At 41.0% G+C, this 22378-nt stretch overlaps 1 protein-coding gene across 3 annotated transcripts in view; it reads right to left on the reverse strand.

Moving 5' to 3' along the window:
* Positions 1–22378, reverse strand: part of col4a2 (collagen, type IV, alpha 2) — a 55339-nt gene that overhangs the window by 30524 nt on the left and 2437 nt on the right. For all 3 annotated transcript variants that reach the window (XM_058623154.1, XM_058623153.1, XM_058623152.1), the window contains exon 4: positions 2273–2353. In XM_058623154.1, the coding sequence (XP_058479137.1) occupies positions 2273–2353 (81 nt within the window). The remainder of the gene's footprint in view (positions 1–2272; positions 2354–22378) is intronic.

Consider the following 22378-nt stretch of genomic DNA (forward strand, 5'->3'; position numbering starts at 1 on the left):
TGTCTGTAAAGTAGGTAATTCCCTTTAAAACAATAGGTAAAAATACATGTTTTTGTAAATGTAGCCTCGATTTTACCTACAGTACGTCACAGCAGGTGATGTATTTCCTGACGACTTAAAAATTGAATTAAGTTCTTCTTTTGACCAGGCACTTGTTTGCCACATGTTCTATAAGCATATGCACTATGTGCATAAACAACATTTACTTTTTCTGTTGGTGGGTTTTGATCAGCCAACAAGAATGAGCACACAACTAAAACTGTAGGCAGTAACCCACCTTAAAAGTGCACGTTTAAACAATTGGCCATATGTAGAGAGAACAAATGAAACCCTGTTGACCTTCACTCCTAAACCCCAATTATTGCTGAAAGTACAGTTGGATATCTGATTTTGACCATGGCAAACAATTTAGCAGAACCTCAGTCTGACTATCAGAAAGCAATCTGATGATCTCAGAGAAATTTTCATCATGCATAACACTAGTCAGTCACTCTAAGCTTGTTATCTCGGCATGTTTAGTCTATGTCTGTCTTGCTGTTTAAAAAAAAATAAAAAAACCACCTGGCATCAGCTCCCTCTCTATTTTCTGTCTTTTATTTCTCTCCCCAATGAGAGTTCCACACTCCAGACACTCTCTCTACTCCGACCTTCTCTATCACTGAGGTTAATGGTTTGAACTTCATTCCCTTAAACTGTAACAGTGTCTGATAAGTATTTCAAACTAATGACTTTAAGGCGTGCAGTCTTTCATACATCATCTAACATGTTTATATTGCATTGGTAAGACACTTTCATTTCACAAAAAAGGGCTTTTAGGCTTCGATATGGCGCTTCTGTGAGTGTCATGCATTTATTTGCGTTTCCATTGTCAGATCGGCTCGGCTTAACTCCACTCTATTCAGTTTTTTTTTTTTTGCTTTTCCATCAGCGATAGTGTCTGGTACCTGGTGCTGTTTTTGGTAACTGTTCTGACGAGATTCCAAGTGAGCTGAGCCGACACTAAAATGTCGGCCACTGTTTGGTAGAGAGTGTCACCACTGGAAGAGTCATAAGGGGCGACGTCCGACACAAGAATCAAACCCAACAATACCGAACTGTAGATCAGTTAAAAAGACTTAAAACTCTTGAAGACATGTGTTGATCTCCAACAGTTAGCAAGGAAATCTCAACATTTAACAGAGGAGTCTGGTGTATTTAGCGACAGCACCGTCGAAATCACAACCCCTTGCGCCGTATTTTAATTCAGTGACTGTGTCAGAAGGAGTCTGCTGTGCTCCGGTCTTTTTAATTAACCGATTCTAATGATTAGTTTGTGTGTGTTGCGTATAAAACGGTGTCATGGCAGTTTGGGCGGCCGCGCTATGACGACCCTGCTCTATAGCAAAAGAAAACAACACGCCTCATACCCAACTGAGTAGAGCCGAGTAGAGCTGAGTTGTGCTAGAACTGTATAATAGAAAAATAACACTTTTTGTCCCCCCTCCCCCTGTTACGCTACCAACTAAGTGGATTTAGAAACACTGGTTGCCCTCAGTTGTTGCTCTTGTTTTAGTGTGTCGCATTCTTCTTCTTCTGGAGCTACACTATATCATGCTGGTATGACATCACACTATTTACGTAGCTGGTGCAGATAGGTAAATGGCTACACACAAAAAACTATTAAGAAACTATTAAGAAATTAGGAAACAATGAATTCAAATGAAATTAAAACAAGATTTCCGATTGTTTAAGCTCCTTAAATGTGAGTATTTTCTTGGTTTCTTTGCTCCACATAACAAAGAAATCGTTAAAAGTGAATCATTTTGGTTTGTGGACAAAACAAGACATTTGAGAACATCATCATTTCCAGGTTTGACGAACACTGATCAACATTTGTTAAGGTTTTCTGATATTTTATGGACCAAACGATTAATCGAGAAAATAATCGACAGATTAATCGATTGTGAAAATAATCGTTAGTTGCAGCTCTGTTCCAAACTGCCCCATACTACACTGTACTTGGTGGAAACAAGGCTTTATTAGCAATAGCTAACCCAGACGGATAAATGGTGTATGTCTTTTGGAGGACCCTGGAAAAAGTCTAATTCAGTAACCAATTTTGGATATTACAATTTGCAGAAGAAGGCACCATGTGTGTGTGATCATGGCCTTGTTTGGTATTTCAGACTGAAAACCAAGAGGCTGTTTAACACAGAGGTATGAAGAGAAAGAAAGAGAGAGATGGATGTTTACACAGCTATTTAGAGCAGTGTGGCAACAGTTTGGGACTTACCCTAGCACCCTTCTCTGGGAAACATTTACAGCCTCCACTGCAGTCTCTTCCTCCACAGGGGCCACTGTGCTTTTTCCCACCCTGTCGAACACAAAACAGAAAACATGGATGTTAGACATGGGCATTCAGAGGTCAGAGAGAAGAGGTCAAGCATTAAGCTGTCCACTGCATTGGCATAAACAGAGAAGGACGTGGCGTCTGCTTCCATCCATATGGCAGTGCTTGCCTTTATCTTCATGTAGTACATTAGACAACGTGTTAAGTCATTTGTACTGCAAACTACAAACTGCAGTTGCGTAGGTGTGAAAGCCTGTGTTTGTGTACGTTGTGGTTTTGGAACACACTTGCTGTTTACGCCTGAGGCTCTGAAACACGAGTGCTGCTGTCTGCACTGTTGCGTAAATTGGTCTGGTGTTCAGAGAGGATGTTTAGGATGCGGCTCCTATGACTCGCGACGGACACACAACTATGTGTCCATGAAAGTCCTATTCATCAGAGATGCTGGGTCTGGCCTCTGACAGATGGGGACAATTTTGTCTTTGGATGTCTGCATACCAACAAAACCACCCACCATCACAGGCCGATCTGTGCTACAAATGACACGCAGTACACACACACACAGCTCATGGGGTCAGTGTGGACATGACATGATGAAAGAAAGCAGCGACACAAACAGGATTTCCCAACCCAAATGTCAGAGGAGACGAGGCCCTGAGCCAGCTGAGAAAGCTGGAGACCTTAATTAAAAGAGAACAAAGTCTTGGTGAACTTTCTAATTAAAACCACACGCAAAATTCAAACTGAAACCCTTTCCTTGACATGACCTCATTTCTTACTGTTTAGAAGTAGGGGTGGGACAAAATACATCAATACAGTAATAAGCTATTGTCTCGTGAGATACAATTATCAATTAAGTCAAATGTCAATATTTCACTTGAAAAATTGCAGCACTCTTCACAGATTTCTCTGTCACGTTTGCAGTGTCAATATTTCATGATCAGATGAACGAGGGTAACGTGAATGGATGTTGACACTCCACAGAGGAAGCTGACAGCAGGATAATGGCGGACAGCTGTGAAAACAATGTAACAAATCCCATTCTTAACCTTTTAATGGACATTTGGTTTTGTTTAGACAGATATTGTGCTCTATCCTTATGTCTTATAATACAAGGATTATTGCAGAATTAGTGTATATAATTAGTGTGATATTACCAGGGGCGGCTTGTCAATAGGGGGCGCTAGGGTGCAGTAAAGACAAAAGAAAGCAACTTCTGTAAAACATAAATAACTCAAAAGATTTTCTTGGGGAGGATCTGTTTTTCTGAATGAATGAGATAACTGAGAAGCTTCCATTTCCTTCTTGAAAGCTTAATTACAGAGCTCTGGCCACAAGATAGTAATGGGTGGCTATGAGATTTGTCATTTCCATACAGAGACTATAGTATGGAGTCTGTCCTGGCTGTGTTTTACACCCGGCACCTGGTCTAAATGGTGCAGTGTTTTCTCGGTTATTTAAACGGCACATTAGATGCGTGCTCAGGTGAGTTCACAATGCACACTCTGCTTGTTACACACACAGAAATACGTTTTCATCCTCCTCTTCCTCTTTCTCATCAGTTATATGCAGATTTAATATTGGTGCAGTTCCTTATCCGGTGCGTCGCCTTAAATGTAAAACAACAATTATTTGTATCATACCAGCACATGTCCAAGACACTTTGCTCGTTATTTCGGTTCTCAGCTGAATCAGTGGAATTAAACAACTATATAAATATGTATTATAATTATAAATTCAAACCCGGGAAAAAATACAATTCAATACGCTTCCATAAATCTCCGTATACTGAAATTTTAGGCCTGGCAAAATTGTACACTCAACATGAAGTGCTGAGACACATTTGCTCAAATTCATTGATGAAATTCACTGAATCACATCTTTCATTCTTTCATTAAATGTGTGAGTTAATCACTGACTAAACCCTGCAGCACTGTTTCCATCCAACTGCTTGAATGGAAACAAAGCTTTCTGAATTATTCCAGAGAACCTCCCTTTGGTGCCTAAGAGAGAATACAAATGACTCACATACAAATACAGCAGTCGACTCCATGTTTCCAAACTTTAGGGGCTTAGATAAAAAGGTCTCTCAGTGGCCCTTCAATAATCAAATAAGTACTGTGTCAATAAACTACAAACATGCAGATCGGCTCCATGAAGCTCGTCATGACGTCTCTGTCTTGTGTCGACCTACGTCTTCCACCCACGCAGCCATACCATAGCCTGCTTAGGCAGCAAATGCCTCAAAACCCTCCCTTTCTTGCTTATTAAAAAAAAGGGAAAAGAGCCCACAGTGGTAACAAAGTGGCAGATAATGAATCAGAATATTTCTCCCTCCTCACTTTGACAGCAGATCCCAGCGATCCCACTGACAAAGGCGACATTGAGAACCTCCTCACACACAAAGACCGTCTTTTAACGTACAGACATCGTCCTTTAATGGTCCCCTATCACCACAACAAAAAAGACCCTCTTCCTCGCCCTCTTAGACTGCACAAGGCTGCATGACCTCGTTAACTATCAGTGGATGGAAGGGGTTCCTTTCAAACTGCTGTTTAATGTTGCTAAGAAACTCTGTGATGGGCTCAGAATTAGCCTGTGTACTTTGGTTACAGACTCATTCTGCCCACAAACTACTGTACATCCTTTACTTGTGTTCCTAATTTTAAAACCAAGAGGTTTTTTTTTTTCAAGACATGATCTCTGTGGACACCTTGGCAACAATAAAGTCTCTAGAGTGGAGGCAAAGTCACGACATGACCTTTCTCCACATTGAGGTGGAAATCCAAAAAATCTGCAGACAATAGACTGCGTCACCTCCGGACAGACACACAAAGGATTGGCTCCAATAAAGGCAAATAAGCATCATGCAGAAAAATGCACCATCGATTCAACTTTACAGTTTACAGGTTGAAAATAGCTGAGGACTGTTTTAGTAGACAATAGGACTGTGCTGCTGTATCCTGTTTTCTCCATCCGCTGACATAACGACCTACTCTTCCATAGCTGCAGAGCACACCTTGGGAACAAATTGGGTGGCAATGTGTATGTGTGTGGGGGTTTTCAGAAATGCACTAACATTGTTGTGTTGATTTAATTTAATAATGAAACTGTCAAAGCAACACTAAAACAGTCTGTCATTAATAAGAAATGGGGAGCTTCCCACTTGTTTGGTCTTTTATTTGATCCAGACACTATAAACTGCACTGTTGCTTCTTAGCTCTTATCCAATTAATCGTCACAAATGTAAACCAAACCAAACAACCAAGAGCTAGATGGAGAAAATGAAAGGAATACTTTACAGATTTGCATATCTTCATTCTTGTTTTTGTTACGTGCCCACCGTGCTTGAAACTGCACTTTTTAGACCCACTCGTAGCGGGACGGGACCTCATGTATGTATGTATTTACCAGAATGTAAACAGTGTCCGCCGTCTTCGCTAACAGTTAAGCTAACAGGACCAAGTGTCACTGGTGGGTACATAACAAAGAAAATAATGAAGATATTTCTCAATTCAGGGGAAACTGAGGTTGGGAAGCACAATTTTTCAAAAATACTACCCCTATTCTAGTAATACAAAGCTAAATGCAAATCGGTGAAGTATTCCTTTAAGTAAAGGGGGGAAATTATGATCAATGACTGACAGCAGGGCCACACGGTGGTGTAGTGGTTAGCACTCTTGCCTTGCAGCGAGAAGACCCGGGTTCGAGCCCCCGGTTGGAACAAGGGCCTTTCTGCATGGAGTTTGCATGTTCTCCCTGTGTGTGCGTGGGTTTTCTCTGGGTTTTCCCCACAGTCCAAAAACATGCAATGTGGGGATGAGGTAAATTGGACACCCTAAATTGACCATAGGAGTATGAGAGTGAATGGTTGTTTGTCTCTATGTGTGTGTGGCCCTGCGATGGACTGGCGAACGGTCCAGATTGAATTTTGCAACCAATGGAGTGGCTTCACTTTCTGAGCCAGGAGACTACATGCTGAGATTTAGATTTATATACATATACTGTCTTGGTTAGAGACCAAACTTCACAGGGTAGGACACAAAAGGCACATTAACAATGTAAACCAAAAACTAACACTTCTACTTTCAAGACTTTCAATAACTCTTCAAACCACTTTCACTTTTTCCAACTACATTTACCAAGCAACAGATGTGAAAGACACATTAGTTACGTTTGCAGCAAAGAAAATGGCCCGGATAGTGCGTTTTTACGATGTGCTGGCCAGAAGCCGCCGACATATAACCACACAATATGCAAAAGCAAAGACGTGAATCCAAACTGCCTCACACCAAAGCATGTGGTCAGACTAATACTTTAAATCTGACCACAATAAGCTGTAAAGGCTGTTTCCCAGTCTCAATATTGGAAAAGTGGTTATTTTACCAGCTGCAACATTTCATCTGCTGATAAAAAACACTCAGACAGAAAGTCGTGAATGGTCATTTGCGTCCAACGAACACAAATGAGTCTGTATCATCCAGCACTGTCTCCTATTTCTGATAAAGAAGACATCAATATTTCCTTTATTTGTTCTATAAATGATTGAAGAGTGTCATTGAGAACGTCTTTGTTATGAGGGCTGTCAGACAACAGTATATATGATATGAAACACTCGTCATAAACCCAAGGATCTGGTTTGCTGGGATTTTTCATCCGTGGCATCTGTGGTTTACAGTACAACTCTTCAGTGTTGATCATCTTTTATGTTCCGTGAACTATCTCGTGAGGACCGGAGGATCCAGTCTCACAAGCCTCTGCTCTGTTTCAGTGCACAGATGTAAACATGTACTCCTGAAAAAAAACAAAACATCAACCCACACCTGCTCATAGCCGACTCATCTCTTCCTCTGCATTCTTTATATTTTCCATCACTACTCATTCCATGCTTTTCAAAGTGTTTCCTTGATTAACTAATTGAACGTCTATACTATAGACGTTCAATTAGTTAATCAAGGAAACACTATATACACTCTATAGTGACCTAAATTTAGAAGTCATAAGAGTTTACACGCTACAGCGGTCAGATGAACGCCTCTCTTAATGAGAAATGTTGTTTTGGTTTCCTCCCTCTCCTTTATGACTGCACCGGTGCCTCACTCTGAACATGCACCAACTCCTTCAGAATAATGTACAGTCAATGGAATAAAAGCAGCTGGGTCAACAGCACTCTTTCTCACGCTCACTTTTTCTCTTTCACTCTCCCTCCTGCTGATCCATACACACATCATTCTTATCGATGCTATTAAAAGAGAAGTATGGACGGTTTATATGGCTTCGAGAATAAAAGTGACGCAGAGAGCACTGGTTTTAATTACATGCTCTGTACATGTTCCTCTGGAAAGGAAAAATAGCAACAAATGCTTTTACTTTCCACTATTAAAAGGTGCAGATTGTAACATTTAGGAGGATTTATTGGCATATATTGAATACACTTCTCATGTGTTCAGCCAGAATGAGTCTTTTAGGTATACTTTAGGCAACGCCTTACCCTATGGCGGCCGCTGTCTGCCAGCCTGTACGGACAAACCAGAGCACACAGGTTTCAGGTTTTGAAGCAGGAACTTACTAAACAAAGGCAAATCACATTCTTATGGTATGCGAAGGCCACAGTAGGAGTCCTTCGTTTGTCACGGCCTGCAGTCTCACTATTGCATGTCACGGATTCTCATACACTGGACCTTCAAGCAGTAACACACATTTAGATGTCCTGTAATCAGATGGCCCTGGAGATAAATAAGACCAATTTCCTATATGTCAGGACAGTTTGTCACACTCGCACTTCTTTTAAGCAAAAGAAAAAGGCTAACATTTTTGTCACCTGTGACAGGGATTTAGTAAATGTGTAAGTTGTTATTTATCACAATTTTAAATCATAGTGTTGTGTTGAGATTAACACTAAGTGATAGTTAAAGGTGACATAGACCGGAAGCTCCAATTAACGCTGCGTTTTTGTGTGTATCTGCGTCATTACCTCGTTTATGAAACCCTAAAGTTTCAGAACAAACAGTTCAGCCACTGCTGAGAAAATAGTGTTGTATTGTTTTCCTGGGCTCTGCGAAGCGGATCGACACTTCCTTAATTTGATGTCGTCATCAGAAATCCTCACCACCGTAGCGCCTCCCGGTGCGGGCACTAGTCCGGGCACATCCGGTTGCGTACATTCAACCGCAGAAGAAGAAGAAGAACTAGTCTCGTTGTAGCTGCTGAGATGCAGAGCATCCACCGTGCCAGAGGGGGAGCGTTGTATCTGAGCGCTGGCCTATCTATTACGTCACTTCCAGGTACCTGGCCAATCACAGGACAGTAGGAAAGCTCTCGTTGGCTGGCCAATCACAGCAACTGTTTGGTCTGAAACAGCGCGGCTGACGAGAGTGTCAGCGAGGAGATATTTTGATCGGCTCGTTTGCAGCGATTAGGAGGTTTTTAATTATGAAAACAAGTTAATATATGTAAGTAGACCTCCATAACTAACATATATGTGTGATACAAGCATTCTATGTCGCCTTTAACATATTTATGGGCCTTACAGAGTATCTAAGCTCTCTTTTTGTTTTGTTTATAAGCTGAAAACTTTACACAATTTATTCATCAAATCCATCTCTATCAAATAGTTAGCAAACGAAAGATGCTGGAACAAGCGCGTGTTTGTCATTTTACCAAAGATTCATTATTTAATTGAAGTCCATGCTATTCATTTATTGACTAAGTGTACCACCATTGTATAGCACATTCATACATGATTATTGTTGCTTTGTGTGGATAGACTGTGGTAATCTTGAATCACCACAGTCTTGTTTTGTTTTGCTTTGGGTTTTTTTCCCCAAAAACCGATTGTAGTCGGTTTACCATAGACTTAACCAGTTCCTTCCACATCATGTCAATGTCAAGAGCAGCCAATACAGCATCTGACCAATGGCAAGACAAACACATACAACAAATGCAGACAAAACAACTTGAAGCCGTAGAACAAATACTTTTTGAGACGTATGAAGTAAAAAATAAGAGTGTCAGAGTAATCAGCAACCCCCATAATGAGCACAATCATTTTTACAAAATGAACACAAAGTCCCTGCATGGTGCAACATTACAAATAGACTAAAATAGAAAGACAGAGAGAGAGAAATTGAATTTCAAATAATCTAACACCCTTAAATGGAATGTAGAAAATGCATTTTCAAGCCTCTCCCCTGTGATTGAAACAGCTAACAAGGCATAAAACACACATGCACATGCACAGAAGCAGAGAAAGACAGATGTGGGTCTATGATGCTGACACACAGCTGTAAATTCCACATTCTTTCCAGTAAAAGTCCTCACAAAAAAAAAATTCCTATGATACTAAAAGATTATGAAAAATAAAATAAGAATCAAACTTTTCAATGTGCCTGATTCACAGGAGGTCCGTAAAGTACCTGTCCTCCCTCACAAACACAGTTAATTGCAGATCAGCTTTGATGCCACAGAAGGATCCTTCAGTCATCAACAGTCCCTCTAAAACTCCCCGTTTGAGCTGCTTTCTCACACAGCAGAGCATGATAGTGTTCGTGTGAGACAACCCCCCCAGCATTTGTTGGAGGTATCAAATGCACTAAGATCACAGGCAATTGCAGGTCAGGATGTGTTTGATCTGACATGGGTAGTGACATGTCAATACCCATCACTAACTCACACAGTGAGCAGGACAAAGCTGAGGAGGGAGACAAAACTGAGGCGGCTGCGATAACGGTAATGAAGACTCTTGAGGCGAACAGTGTCAACAGAAACTAAATCCCAGAACAAGAAACCTTAAGTGGTGGATCCATGGACTGTCTGTCAAAGGCTGCTGTTCATAGTTAATGAAGGATATGACCTGCAACCTTTCCAGTTTGACCTTGACCCAGAGGAATGTCTGAGCCCACTACTCAATTTTGAGGGTGACGATTTCCCTTCTACACTTACTTGTCAAGACCCCTGTCAGTGAGCTGCAACAAGCAAACACCACCAAACAGAGGAGTAAAAAGAAAGCCAATGCCACTACGATCCCACCAAGAGAGTTAGCACTCTCTCGACCGTCTTCCCATCTGTAACTTCTGTGACTTTTTGCCACCTCCACCACAAATTCCATCTGTTGCTGTTCAAGCAGAGCGCCAAACATCATTCAGTCATAACTTTTGTTTCCAACATGTCAGCATATTTTAAGAATCTGCATACATACAGTACATGTGTTTTCTGTGGTGATAAAAAAAAAAAAAAAAGGATGCAAGTGCAAAACAGGTTCACTTGGACCAAAATCCACACAGATATTTAAAGAGGTTCAATCTGTTCTCATCAGGAATGTCACACTCCTGACCTGAGAGATGTGCAAGGTTTCAGGTATCCTGACTCCAATGTCAACCCAATAATAAATCATAAATAATCAAAAATAATAGAGTACATAGTTTCCTTGTCAGTGACTGCTTAGTACCGGCTTGATGCTCACAGTGTTAAAGTGTGGACACTCAGGGCAGCTACTCTGGGCGTCTAAACTCTGGGGGTCTAAATGCCAGGTGCGTGACAGGTACCCTGTCATCATCCCCTGTACATCTGTAAGGCGATGATGAGGGACGTGACAGAGCGGCAGTATATGACGCTCTTGGAATGAGAACGGGCGGCGAGATGGGGCAACGCGATCTTTCGGTCTGTCTGATGACAACGTTACTGACAGACAAGACAGACTATACTGTGGCATCTGGCCCAACCAATTATCATGACCAACATGTTGACAGTAAAAGGAAGAAGGGCTTGACCATGGGGTGGGGCTAGACAATTCCCCCCCCCACACACACAAAAGCACAAAAGAGTGGTGTCTGAAGTTGTATGTATGATTGATAATTGCTGTGTTAGGTTGTGAGAAGAGGTCAGTTTGGACTGTCTCCTCTGCTCTTTCACTTCACCATTTTGCTTATTTACACTCTTGCAAGATGGAGCAGTTTCAGAGTAACACAATTTGAATGTCACAGAGAAGTGCTCAGAATATTACAGTCTCCAATAATAAAATAATAATAATAAGTCTATTTCCCTGAAGTTGATTCTCACTTTTACCCATTTGTACTTTTCCATCACATGATATTTCCAAGCATGGAAACAAGTCACAAAATAGAGGAACTATTATAGTTATACAGCAGTGAATTGTAAGTCGACCCAAGATGAAGAATCAAATGGAAATTGTTGTAACGCACTCCTTACTTTTGCAGGTGCCGAGCGCTCCACCGTCTTATTGATTAACATCAATAATGTGATAGAGCATGACGTAGAAGTTGTAAGAAAAAAAATCACACATGCTAGACTTTCTGTTGGGGGTTCTATGACATACTACGCCATATAAAACAATTCATTTCCAGGGCCGATGAGTCCAGACACACTATGTCTGTCAGATCACGCTCCAATCGTATTTAATTATTAATTAACTAAATGATGAGCTGCAGTGGAGCAATTTTCGAGTCCTACAAGGTAAAACTGTCAGTTGATATTTGTAAATGGACTCTGCTGTGACCATGTTGTAAGTAGTGTTGTTTTCGAACACTGCAAATGTACATTTGTGAACACCAACTATAGATGACATACTATAGGCTATGATCTAATACATTATACAGGGGAAGGGGAACTTTGTGGCACTTTGTTTCTTTGTGTGTGTGTGTGTATTTCTTGCCATTTTAATTTTGACTGTGTGTGTGTACATGTATGCACTGTACATCTGCCACTGTTATCATGTACCAAGGTCGCAGCTGCTCGTCTTCATATATAATGATGTTGGGCGTCAATGCGAAGGAGCGAACTTGCTGAATTCGAAACACCTGGCAGCCTTCAGCATGAGTCTCTGAGAATGGTTACAGTACATGCAACCCACATGTGTGATAGAAACAGGCGTGGTATGCCTTGATGAATATCTGCACCATATCTCAATGTCAGGAAAAGAGCAATTCTACACTGAGTGTGCAATACTCCCTTTGCCAGCTGAGAACCATCTCTGGAAAGAACTCCCTGAAGTAGAGTTAATGTCATGAATTATGAGGTAGCTTGTAACGCTCAGAGCAAACATTTTTTATCCATGAGGCTCAGTGCATGGGAATGACAACTGGTGAGTCCACTTTGGTCCTAAACTAACTATCTATCCATGTGGATCGACAAGAGATTTGGAATTGATGCTTACCCAGGACAAACTATAACACCTTTGGTATATAAATTTAGTTTAGATTTTAAGGTTGATCTTTGTCTTTGTACACAAAATTGACAATGAAAAAAAAGTATTTCAATTTGATGTCATCTAGCTGAGGGTAAGCTCTGATCCTGGAGATCTTGAACAAAATTGGGAATTACTTCACCGGTGTTTGCAGTCTCCTTTCAGCCTTGAGGTATTAGAGACAACGCAAGGAGGAGGGATTTGGTTGAAGGCTTTCAATGGATAAAAAGAGGAAACAAGCCTGTCTTAATGACCCCTGTGACTTTTTGTGTGGCAGGATATATACATAAAATAAAGGCTTGTGTGCATAAGCGTACACAAAGACTGAAAAGAGTTAAAAGGCAGAGTTTGTGACCGCATCATGCTGGTGATGGCTGCTGTCTGGCTGTGACTCACATGCGGGTAGAAAGAAATGTTTTCCTCACAGTAAATCTGAACGTCTGCTGTGGCAAATTGTCTCAGTTGTTTAATTTGTGTGAAAAAAAGTGACGGATACATTGTACTACCCCAAAATCTCTTGATCTCTCACTTTATTTATTTCCTAAATATCAATTTATTTCATTAAAAATAGGTCAGCATGTTAAAAGGGAGTTTATACTTTCTGTGCAGCCTTGCCTTCCAACAATAGTCACAACACAGAAAAAAAACACACACACACAAATAAAAACATCAAACAAAACCATGGCAAAACATACTAAGGCATGATGTAACAATTTACATATCCCAAATGCGTCCGTTAAGGTGATAAGGGAAGTTCCCTTGCCAGCAATAATAGATTTGACAGATTATTTTCAAGATAACCACCACAGTTTGTCTGCACCATTGCTTCTTAACAGCTAATGCGACTTCCTGCCACACCACCATCCACTTCCTGTTGGAGAGTTAAGCGCTGTAGTCACAGCGTTCAGTCATTAAACACCCTGAGGCAAATACATTTAAACAGAAGGAAAATCAGAAGAAAAACAGAACAGGGAGTAGGGTTAAAAAGCCCGGGCCACCGACTTAACTTAAGAATAAGAGGGACGGGTGAATGAAAACGTCCACAGCCAAATTCATAAGGAGCAGCATGGGAACAGCTGTGATACAGCATACGTGAAGTTATGATTTCATGAGGAGCAGCTGCAGAAATACCAAATCAATGGTGTGAGTAACATCTAGAGACATCTACAGAAAAGAGAGGAAACACATGGGACTAAGGGCTGTCATGAGCTGATAAGGTATGACGTTGATCTGGCCAGATTTTGAAAGAGATCTGTGTTGTATTGTACTTGACAGTGAGTGCCTAGTGGGCTGTGTTGCAAGTTTAATTTAGGACGTTTGACATAAATTGAATTAACATATAGGGATACACAAGTAGCTGATTGGACTCTGTCTCAGACCTTAAAGAACGTATAGGGAACGGGGGGCTTATTTGACTAAATGAAAATGGCTATTAGTGTTTTTTTTTAACGTTCATTCTCATTGCTTAATTCAACCCAAACACACTTGAGCTAGTTTTGCCTGAACATTTACAAAATGTTTGTGTCCACAACTCACATTGTGCAATAAACATAAACACAAAAATAGTATTGGTAACACTTTAGATTAGGGAACACATATTCACCATGAACTAGGTGCTTACTAACATATACTTATATAAGTAGCATAGCAGACCTTTAGTAGTAATTATTACGCACGTATTAACACCTTAATCAGGAAAAATCTTAATTCATGTCGTAATAGAGGTAGAATAAGATTATGTAGAATAAGGTATAAATACATGCTTAATAATTACTAATAAAGGGCTAGTGTGCTGTTTATGCATGTTAGTGAGCACCTAGTTAATAGTGAATATGTGTTCCCTAATCTTTAGTGTTTCCATAGCATTTAATTCACCCCCATGATCATTCTGTTTTTCTGTATGCATTTCTTTCTAGTATATCTCACACACACTATTAATTCTGTCAAAGCAAAACAATACATTTGATTGGATAAAAATATAAGCATGTTTATGTTTGAATATTGAAACCTTTTGTCTAGCTACTTGGAAAGGGACTGGGAGCTACTCGGAGCTCGCAAGCTACGCGTTGGAGACCCCTACTATAAGGGAATTTCTTTGAGGAATATGCACAATTATTTGTGTTTCTCTCATGGATACACTACTGTATATGGACATAGACGCTTGCACGGTTTGCCTTCTGACACAAAAATATCTGACAGACATTGGATCATCAAAAAAATGTTTGCACAGAGAATTATAAACATAGACAAAGTCAGAGTCAAAGAAATCTGCAGCAAGTCTATAACATGCATTCAAATTCAAAATATAAAACATAAGTCCCTAAAAACATTAAAATTACACATTGAATGTGGTGAAAACTTACTTAACATTCTCCCTGGGGGATCACTTTAGGTTTAGGAGTGTGATCGAAGTAGTGTGTTTGTAGGAGTGTGTTTGTATTTACTCCTTCGGCAGCTGGGCCCCCTATAGCGCCTTCCTGAAGGCAGGAGCTGGTATTCCTCATGAAAGGGGCCAGTAGAGATCATTTTGGCCAGCCTCAGTGTTTACTTAGGGCAACTGCTGATCACAGACAATCACCAAATTGATCAATCGAGTAATCACTGCAGCTCCACTCACAGAACCTCCAGAGACTTTATGGCCTATATGTTGTTAAGTTAAGTATGACCTTGAGGCTGTGATAAAAGCTGACATGAAAAGTATGCATGGTGAATGTCACAATAACCTAAAAAAAAATTTGGAGTACAAAAAGGGAGCTGCAGGGGCAGGAGGACAGGGTCACTCTGCAGCGAACAGGACATGACTTTAAAGGAGAACATGAACTTAGAGCACAGAGACCTGAGTCGGGCAGAGCAAGAACTCCCACTGTACTCCTCTGGTTTAGCTCCAGTGTAAACACAGCTCCAGGTTCTGCCCGGGGCTTGACACAGCTGGACCTCCCCCTTCCTTCAGGTCAAATAGAGACTCAACTCCATTTCCCAGTGGGCAAACACTTGTAATCATGGCTTCCTGCTACAGAATGAAATAAATGGAGCTGTTCAGGTGTTGGTACCATAAGGGCAGCCTGCCTTGTCTAGTTGCACTGACAGATTTGGCTCACCCCCCTAATCATACGATCAGTGACATCCAGATCCAGCGATTCTTCCGAAATAACCTGGATAACCTCACAGGAAATCCAGAAAATGAGGATAATCAGCCAAAATGAGGGCAGACAGGAATCAAGAATGATATAAGGTCAGGTTGTAGGGGGTGGGGGGTGGAAAGCCTATAAGGGAACATGGTTGTGTTTGATGCCAGATTATCTAGCAACCCATTAAGTTTTTTGGGGAAATTTCACATTCACATCATGGTGACACAAGAAGAAAAGCCAAAGGATAACCAAAGTAATTAAGACTGAATATATGTGCTAATATGTGCACCCTGTGTATATGAACCAAAAATGAGGGCAATCTACATTTGACCAAAGTGATGGCAAAGCATCAAGTAGAGACTGTCATCCATGGAGTTACACCACTGCTATGGCTAAATCATTTTTCCCTACATATAGTCAGTCTAATCAGACTACAATAATGGAAGGAAATGATTGGTCTATGATGTCTCCAGTCTCAACAGTGAGATCATTGAACGGCCGTGTTCCTACCTGATGAGATATAGATTTGACATCATGATTGAGACCATGACTAATCCCCAAGTCCCTCTCCCCCAATAAATCAAATTCAGATAAATTACTGAAGAAATTCAATCACTCTGCAAACACTTGCTGAAGCAGACAGTACATGAGAAATCCCAGGATACATTTGTGAGAATGGAGTATATGTGGTCTTTAAAGGTAAACACAGCTGACACAATCTTTCCATGTGAGCTCACTGAGGAGACTCACCTCCATTGAGGACAGACAGATGCACAAAGACACACATGCAGGGGGACCACGTGAGGGGGAATGAGCGGGATAACTGAGAGAGAGCTGAAATTTGAAGGAGACAAGCTGGGAGAGGAAGAGTAAAAAAAAAATAGAGAGGGAGGACAGTGTCTGCTGAATGTCCCTTTCAGAGATAGATGAAGCAAGAGTGAGGGGACAGAAGACAGGGGTGGTAGAGACAGGAGGCATAATGAGGCTATAAAAGGAAGTGAGAGTTCTACAGGCAGACGAAGGCCAAGGAGGACTGGGAGGACCACGACTTTGGAATTCTTTCAGCATAGCCTGATGGGACTCCTGTGTCCCTCCATTAATCATTGTAAGATGGAGTAAGGGCAAAGGACATGGGCGGATGCATACATGTCCAAATATACAGTATGTTGGGATTTTCCAGAAACAAATTCCACAATGAATTGACTTCCAAACTTACTTCCAAGTCAAATAAATGTCAGTTGAAACTGCTGGAGTTTACGAATGGGATTTAAGTTTAAACAAACCAGAATTAATCAGTATCAGGAAGGGACAGCAATAATAATAATAATGCTAGGGATGGAGGAAAATGTACAAATGCACATTGTACAGTTAATGCATTTTCAACCCTTGGCAGACATTCAATATTAATATAGATAGATAGATAGATAGATAGATAGATAGATAGATAGATAGAGTCAATGGAAAGCACAGACATAGAAGGTAGAACACATTGAGAGGCCTTTAAAAAACCTGAGGCACAAAGGAATGTAATGTAAATACTTCTCATATCTGTAAAGTCAACTTCTGTGATGAAACAGACAAAGAGAGTTAGAGAGAGAGAGAGAGAGAGAGAGAGAGCGTTTGTGATATAGCTGTAGTTTGTGTTGTACCAGGGCAGAGGTTCATGTGTTGTGTGTGACCACAGACTGTTACACATGACTGAGAATGAAAATGAAGCATGAACGGCGATTATCTATGTTATCTATGTTGTCTTCCATACTGAACTTCTACATATTTTCTCAGCATGGTAACGTCTATGTGAAAAAACAATAACATAATTAAAATACATCACACAAGCCTCTCTCATGTTGCTGCACGTATAGTACGAACAGGACGACTGAGTTTGTGACATTGCGAATATAGTACATCTTTGCAAACTATGTGGGATCCAGTTGGGTTGTAAAGCAGCCCCTGACACATTTAACTCCACCCCATTTCCTTTTTCCTGTTTGGAGAACCTCTCTGGATAATCTATTTTCTCTTTGCACAGTTTTGCGCGCAGGATGTTTCCCTTAGAATCTGACTTCATGAGGTCTAAAGACAAACACAAACCCCCCCACACTGCACGTGCAATAAAGAGAGAACGAAAATGGTGAAAAGCAAATTGGCTGGCTAATTAAAGACCTCTTTCAGGACCCTACAAACAAATTCCACACAAATCTCTCACATTTCAATATCACAATAACCTGCTTTCAACAGCACACATCCAAGCATACCAGTCCTTTCCTCGCAGTTGCAACGCAAAAATCACGGACACTAATAAAATAATCCCCTACACAAAGTCACCGCCACCTCATTCACCTCCAAAGGAAGCAGGAAACTTTTTGTATCAAACAACGGACACACCTAATGCACACCACTTCAATTCAACACTGGCGGGAAAAAATGCGGAAAGGTCAGAGGGGTTCATCCCTGAGGTGATGGCAACACCTCAGTGGAAACTACATGCCACTTCTCTTGCAGTCTTTCCCTCACTAGACAACCCACACACATAAACATCACTGACAGGGAAGCCCCACAAACAGCCTTCTCATCTGAGCCTGTGGTTTCCTGCAGCAGTGCACAATGGCCTCTTCCCTTGATTGTTATAGCCAGGCACATTCCATATCACAGCCACTATGTTGGCAAGGGACGTTCTGCCATTTTTCTCCCCTTATCACAGGCAGACATCTTCCCCCTCGCGCCGGACACATGCCTTCCTCCCCCATGAAACAATCACATATGAGAGGTCAGTCACGTGTCTGATTTCCATTTGGTGACCCCATCAAACATCACTCATGCACATCTAAAACGCAGGCTTGCGCTTTTATAGTATCCCTAGTGAGCTGTATGTACTTACACAAAGCATCACCTTACACCCTTTAATGAATGGGAACCGTACTTCCATCTTTTGCAATGTTTTCTTTCCTACTCTCCAATGGACAACCCACACAAATATTTTGATTTGGTCTGACCTGGAGGAATACAGTGCCAAAAAGGCACATGCAGATGGATGCAACATTTACACACAATCACCCAGTTGGCCCGGAAAGAAGTTAATCACTAAAGCAGACATTGCCACTGGGCGTCCAAGTACTGTAAGAATCTGACGCCAAAAACGTTTCTTCCTCGGCCACAGACAAAATTCCCAAAAGTCACACATCCGCGGCCAGCATCATCCTCTCACCCCAGCGTACTCAAACACATGTTGAAATATATTCTCAAACATGAGAATCAAAGCCTCTCAAAGGGCCCTGTACGAAACATCCTGTTAACATTACGGCCTCAAGAGCCTTCCTTCCTCTGCCAGTGGACACTGATAAATGGCATGTGTGCGCATGGTTTATGTGTGTGTGCAAAGAGGGGGTGTACCTGCACCAATGCACGGAATTATGTTTTAGCCATCATGAGCAGCATTGTCCAAACTTCCCACAAAAGCATCACATCTCTGAGCGGTATTCAGTACTGGAAATACAGATGATAGGATTCTTGGATGTGCGGTAAAAACTATCCTGTACTGTCCTGGACGTGGCACATTTCAGTTAAAGTTGACTTTGGGGTTTGGTTTGCCAACAAGCTAGTGTCACGGTGTTGCACTTTAACCCTAGCAATGTGACGGAGGAAGGAGTCATGTGAGGAATTCATCTAATATAGTTAGAAATCCCGCTTTACTGAGTTCAATTTCTTCAAATTCAGTTAAGCTAACCGATATGTTAAGTAATGATCTATTACATTTAGTTTTAAATAATTGGTAGGTTGGACTGGTGATCTGTCCAGGGTGTACCGCGCCTTTCGCCCTATGTCAGCTGAGATTCTGTGACCCTCATGTGGAGGATAAAGCGGCAGAAGCTGGACGGGTGGATAATTGGGAAGTTTAGTTTCTTAAGTGAGGATTCAATGGATTTGTGTTAGATCATCTCATAGCTCTTCTGGCACTTCACACACAATGAAAGTGAAATATTAATATAATTGATTATGGGGCCTTTGCACAGCAGCCAAGATCACAGAAAAAGAACACACAGGAATAAGTAATGAAATGAACAATGGCTGAGTTCTATTTAGCATCCTCACTTGCAGGTCACACTATCCTGACGTACATGAAATGAACAAAGCCATTGCTGATTTCATTGCTTATTATAACAAAACAGAAACATTTTATGGAGAAAATATATGTAAAAGAGGGTTGAATAGAGATGAATTCTCTTCCCACCAAACACCTGGAAAATCAAATTGTCAGGGGGGCATGGGTGTCATGTAGGTGTGGAGGGAAATGATTTTACTGCCCTCCCCACTATAGGCGCTTTCCGTTATGCAATTCTAACATGGCTCGGCTCAAGCTCTACAAATTTTTTTGCTTCTTTATTAGGAATAGTACCTGGTGCGTTTTTGGTACCTGCTGTAATGAGGTTCCAAGTGAGCTGAACTGATACTAAAATGTGACATCAACAGATTTCCTGTGGCAACAGAATCTGCCACAGGAATCACACCTTACAACGTAGGCCCAACTGTAGGTCAGTTAAAAAGACTTAAAAATCCCAGAAACACACGTTCCTCTCCAACATTTAGCATGGACATTTCTAATATCTCAATATCTAACAGAGGATTCGAAAAGCCGGCGATCGTGAGCCAAATCACATGCCACTGTATTTTCGTTGGTCATGCAGGAAGTACTCGACTAATCTTTTTAATTAACTGTTTCTAATTGAGTACACCGAAAAAGAACTGCTCTGCTCGTTGCTGTTGTGTGTGTCGCGAATAAAGTGTCAGGGACTATGAAGTAATGGAAAACGACGTGCCTGATACCAAATCGACAAGAGTGAAAAGTCCCATATGACAGGAAGGGTCCCACTTGTCTCTAAATGTAAATAAATGTGGAAAAAATAAAAATATGATAGATGATATACAATCTTGACAATTAATAAGCATGGGAATTGTAAAGCGTCACATGGATTCAGACGGTGGGAAAGAGTCATATGGCGCAGAGGCAGGGGTCGGGTTCAAAGAACTGCGTCAGTCCCAGGGGCTAGATTTGAGTTTGATATTAAACAGAAACAGAAATACAGCTGAAATAGACACAGTTGAGTTTGGGAAACTGTGAGTGTTGGACGATAAAGATCACAAAGTGAAAGTGTGATTGGTTCCTGCTTCCGGCAATGTGTTTAAACATTAGTTCAACTCACTGCCTCAAAACCTTCAAATGAAACGTATCGTCCTTTCAACAACATCTGTAACATATCTGATGTAGATATTTTCTCAAACAGTCACATGTTGTTTGTCTGTCACACCCAGGAACTGAAGCTATTTTGTTTCTGGATAATAACCTGCCTGCACCGAGCATGTGGACGATGACAAATTAAATTTAGCCCTTTGCTTCCTCTTATCACCACCTTGGAGCAGAGCTGCACAATACACAGAGGAGCTGAGCTGTGTCACATGCTTTTAATAGATGCCTGGTGAAATCTGATAAAAGGAGGGGACAACGGCGCCTTTTCATCACACTCAAGAAAATAACTTTTTATATGAGAGCCTTGTGTATTATATTAAATGTCTAAAAGGGGCGCTGAACATCTGAAATTCTGCACAAGCATCAACAAACAACAAATCATGCTCATGAGCTACAGGCTCATGTACTCATCACAGGCTGTGATTTATTTATTTTTTACTCCTTTTATCAATGCCTTATCCACGCCTAACACCAACACGTCGCAGCAATAAAGGTCTATTTTATTTAATTATGTTTTTTGTTTAGCTGGCCAGGCCAAACATCATAATCATTTGATGTATCATCTATTTCAACCTCTAGGGCGCCCATAAAGCCATAGGCGTACAACAAAGATAACATTTTTTTTACACATATGGGGTTATTTTCCATGGACACATGGAGCTGCATCAGTGATAATGAACATGCATCCCCCCCCCCCAATAACAGGATATGCACCATGGGTCTATACACGCAAAGTGTTTTCCATTGAGCCATGTGTGAATAGACAATCAGCCAAGTAGATGATGTCTTACTTAATTCATGGCATGTAAATGGAACAATTCAAACACACTTTAAAGGACAATACTTAAACATGTACTGTGTACAACTAGAGGGAATCACTGTCAGTGACAGGTAAAGCTGAATCTTCAGACAAATTTCAAGAATGAAGAAAAACCCACAACACACGTGCCAGTAACGTTTTTCCTCACTGTTGTTTCATAGCAGTAAAGCTGACGACGTCATTTAAAGGTGACCAAAATGAAATGGTCCGTTACCTTGAGCAGAAATAGAGATTCTCATTGTCTGACATTATTAAGTATTTTTAAGGCTATTGTGTGAAAATGTTCATTGCTCATTTAACTGCTGCTATAAATTTGGGGATCGACACACACACACACACACACTGAGTATCTAACTTTGCTTTACAATACATAAAGACACACAATGACAACTTTATACAACCACATATCAGTGTTGGCTGGTGATAAAAATGTAAAAAGAAAACCCCAGTACGTCATGTAGGTCTTTCTACCAGTGATGTGCTGTATTACGATCCTACAGACTGACCTTAGTTTTTTATGACTCAAAAGAAGAGAACGCGGATCAACGTGACAGCTAAGAGATCGATTAAAGATCAAACATGATGATTGTTGTTCGGAGCTGTGAGTGAGTGATGGAGAGAGAAGGGAGGGGGGAAGGTGGAGAAGAGAGAGAGAGAG

This window comes from Solea solea, chromosome 2 (genome assembly GCF_958295425.1).
Source record: "Solea solea chromosome 2, fSolSol10.1, whole genome shotgun sequence".
Taxonomy (NCBI): Eukaryota; Metazoa; Chordata; class Actinopteri; order Pleuronectiformes; family Soleidae; genus Solea; species Solea solea.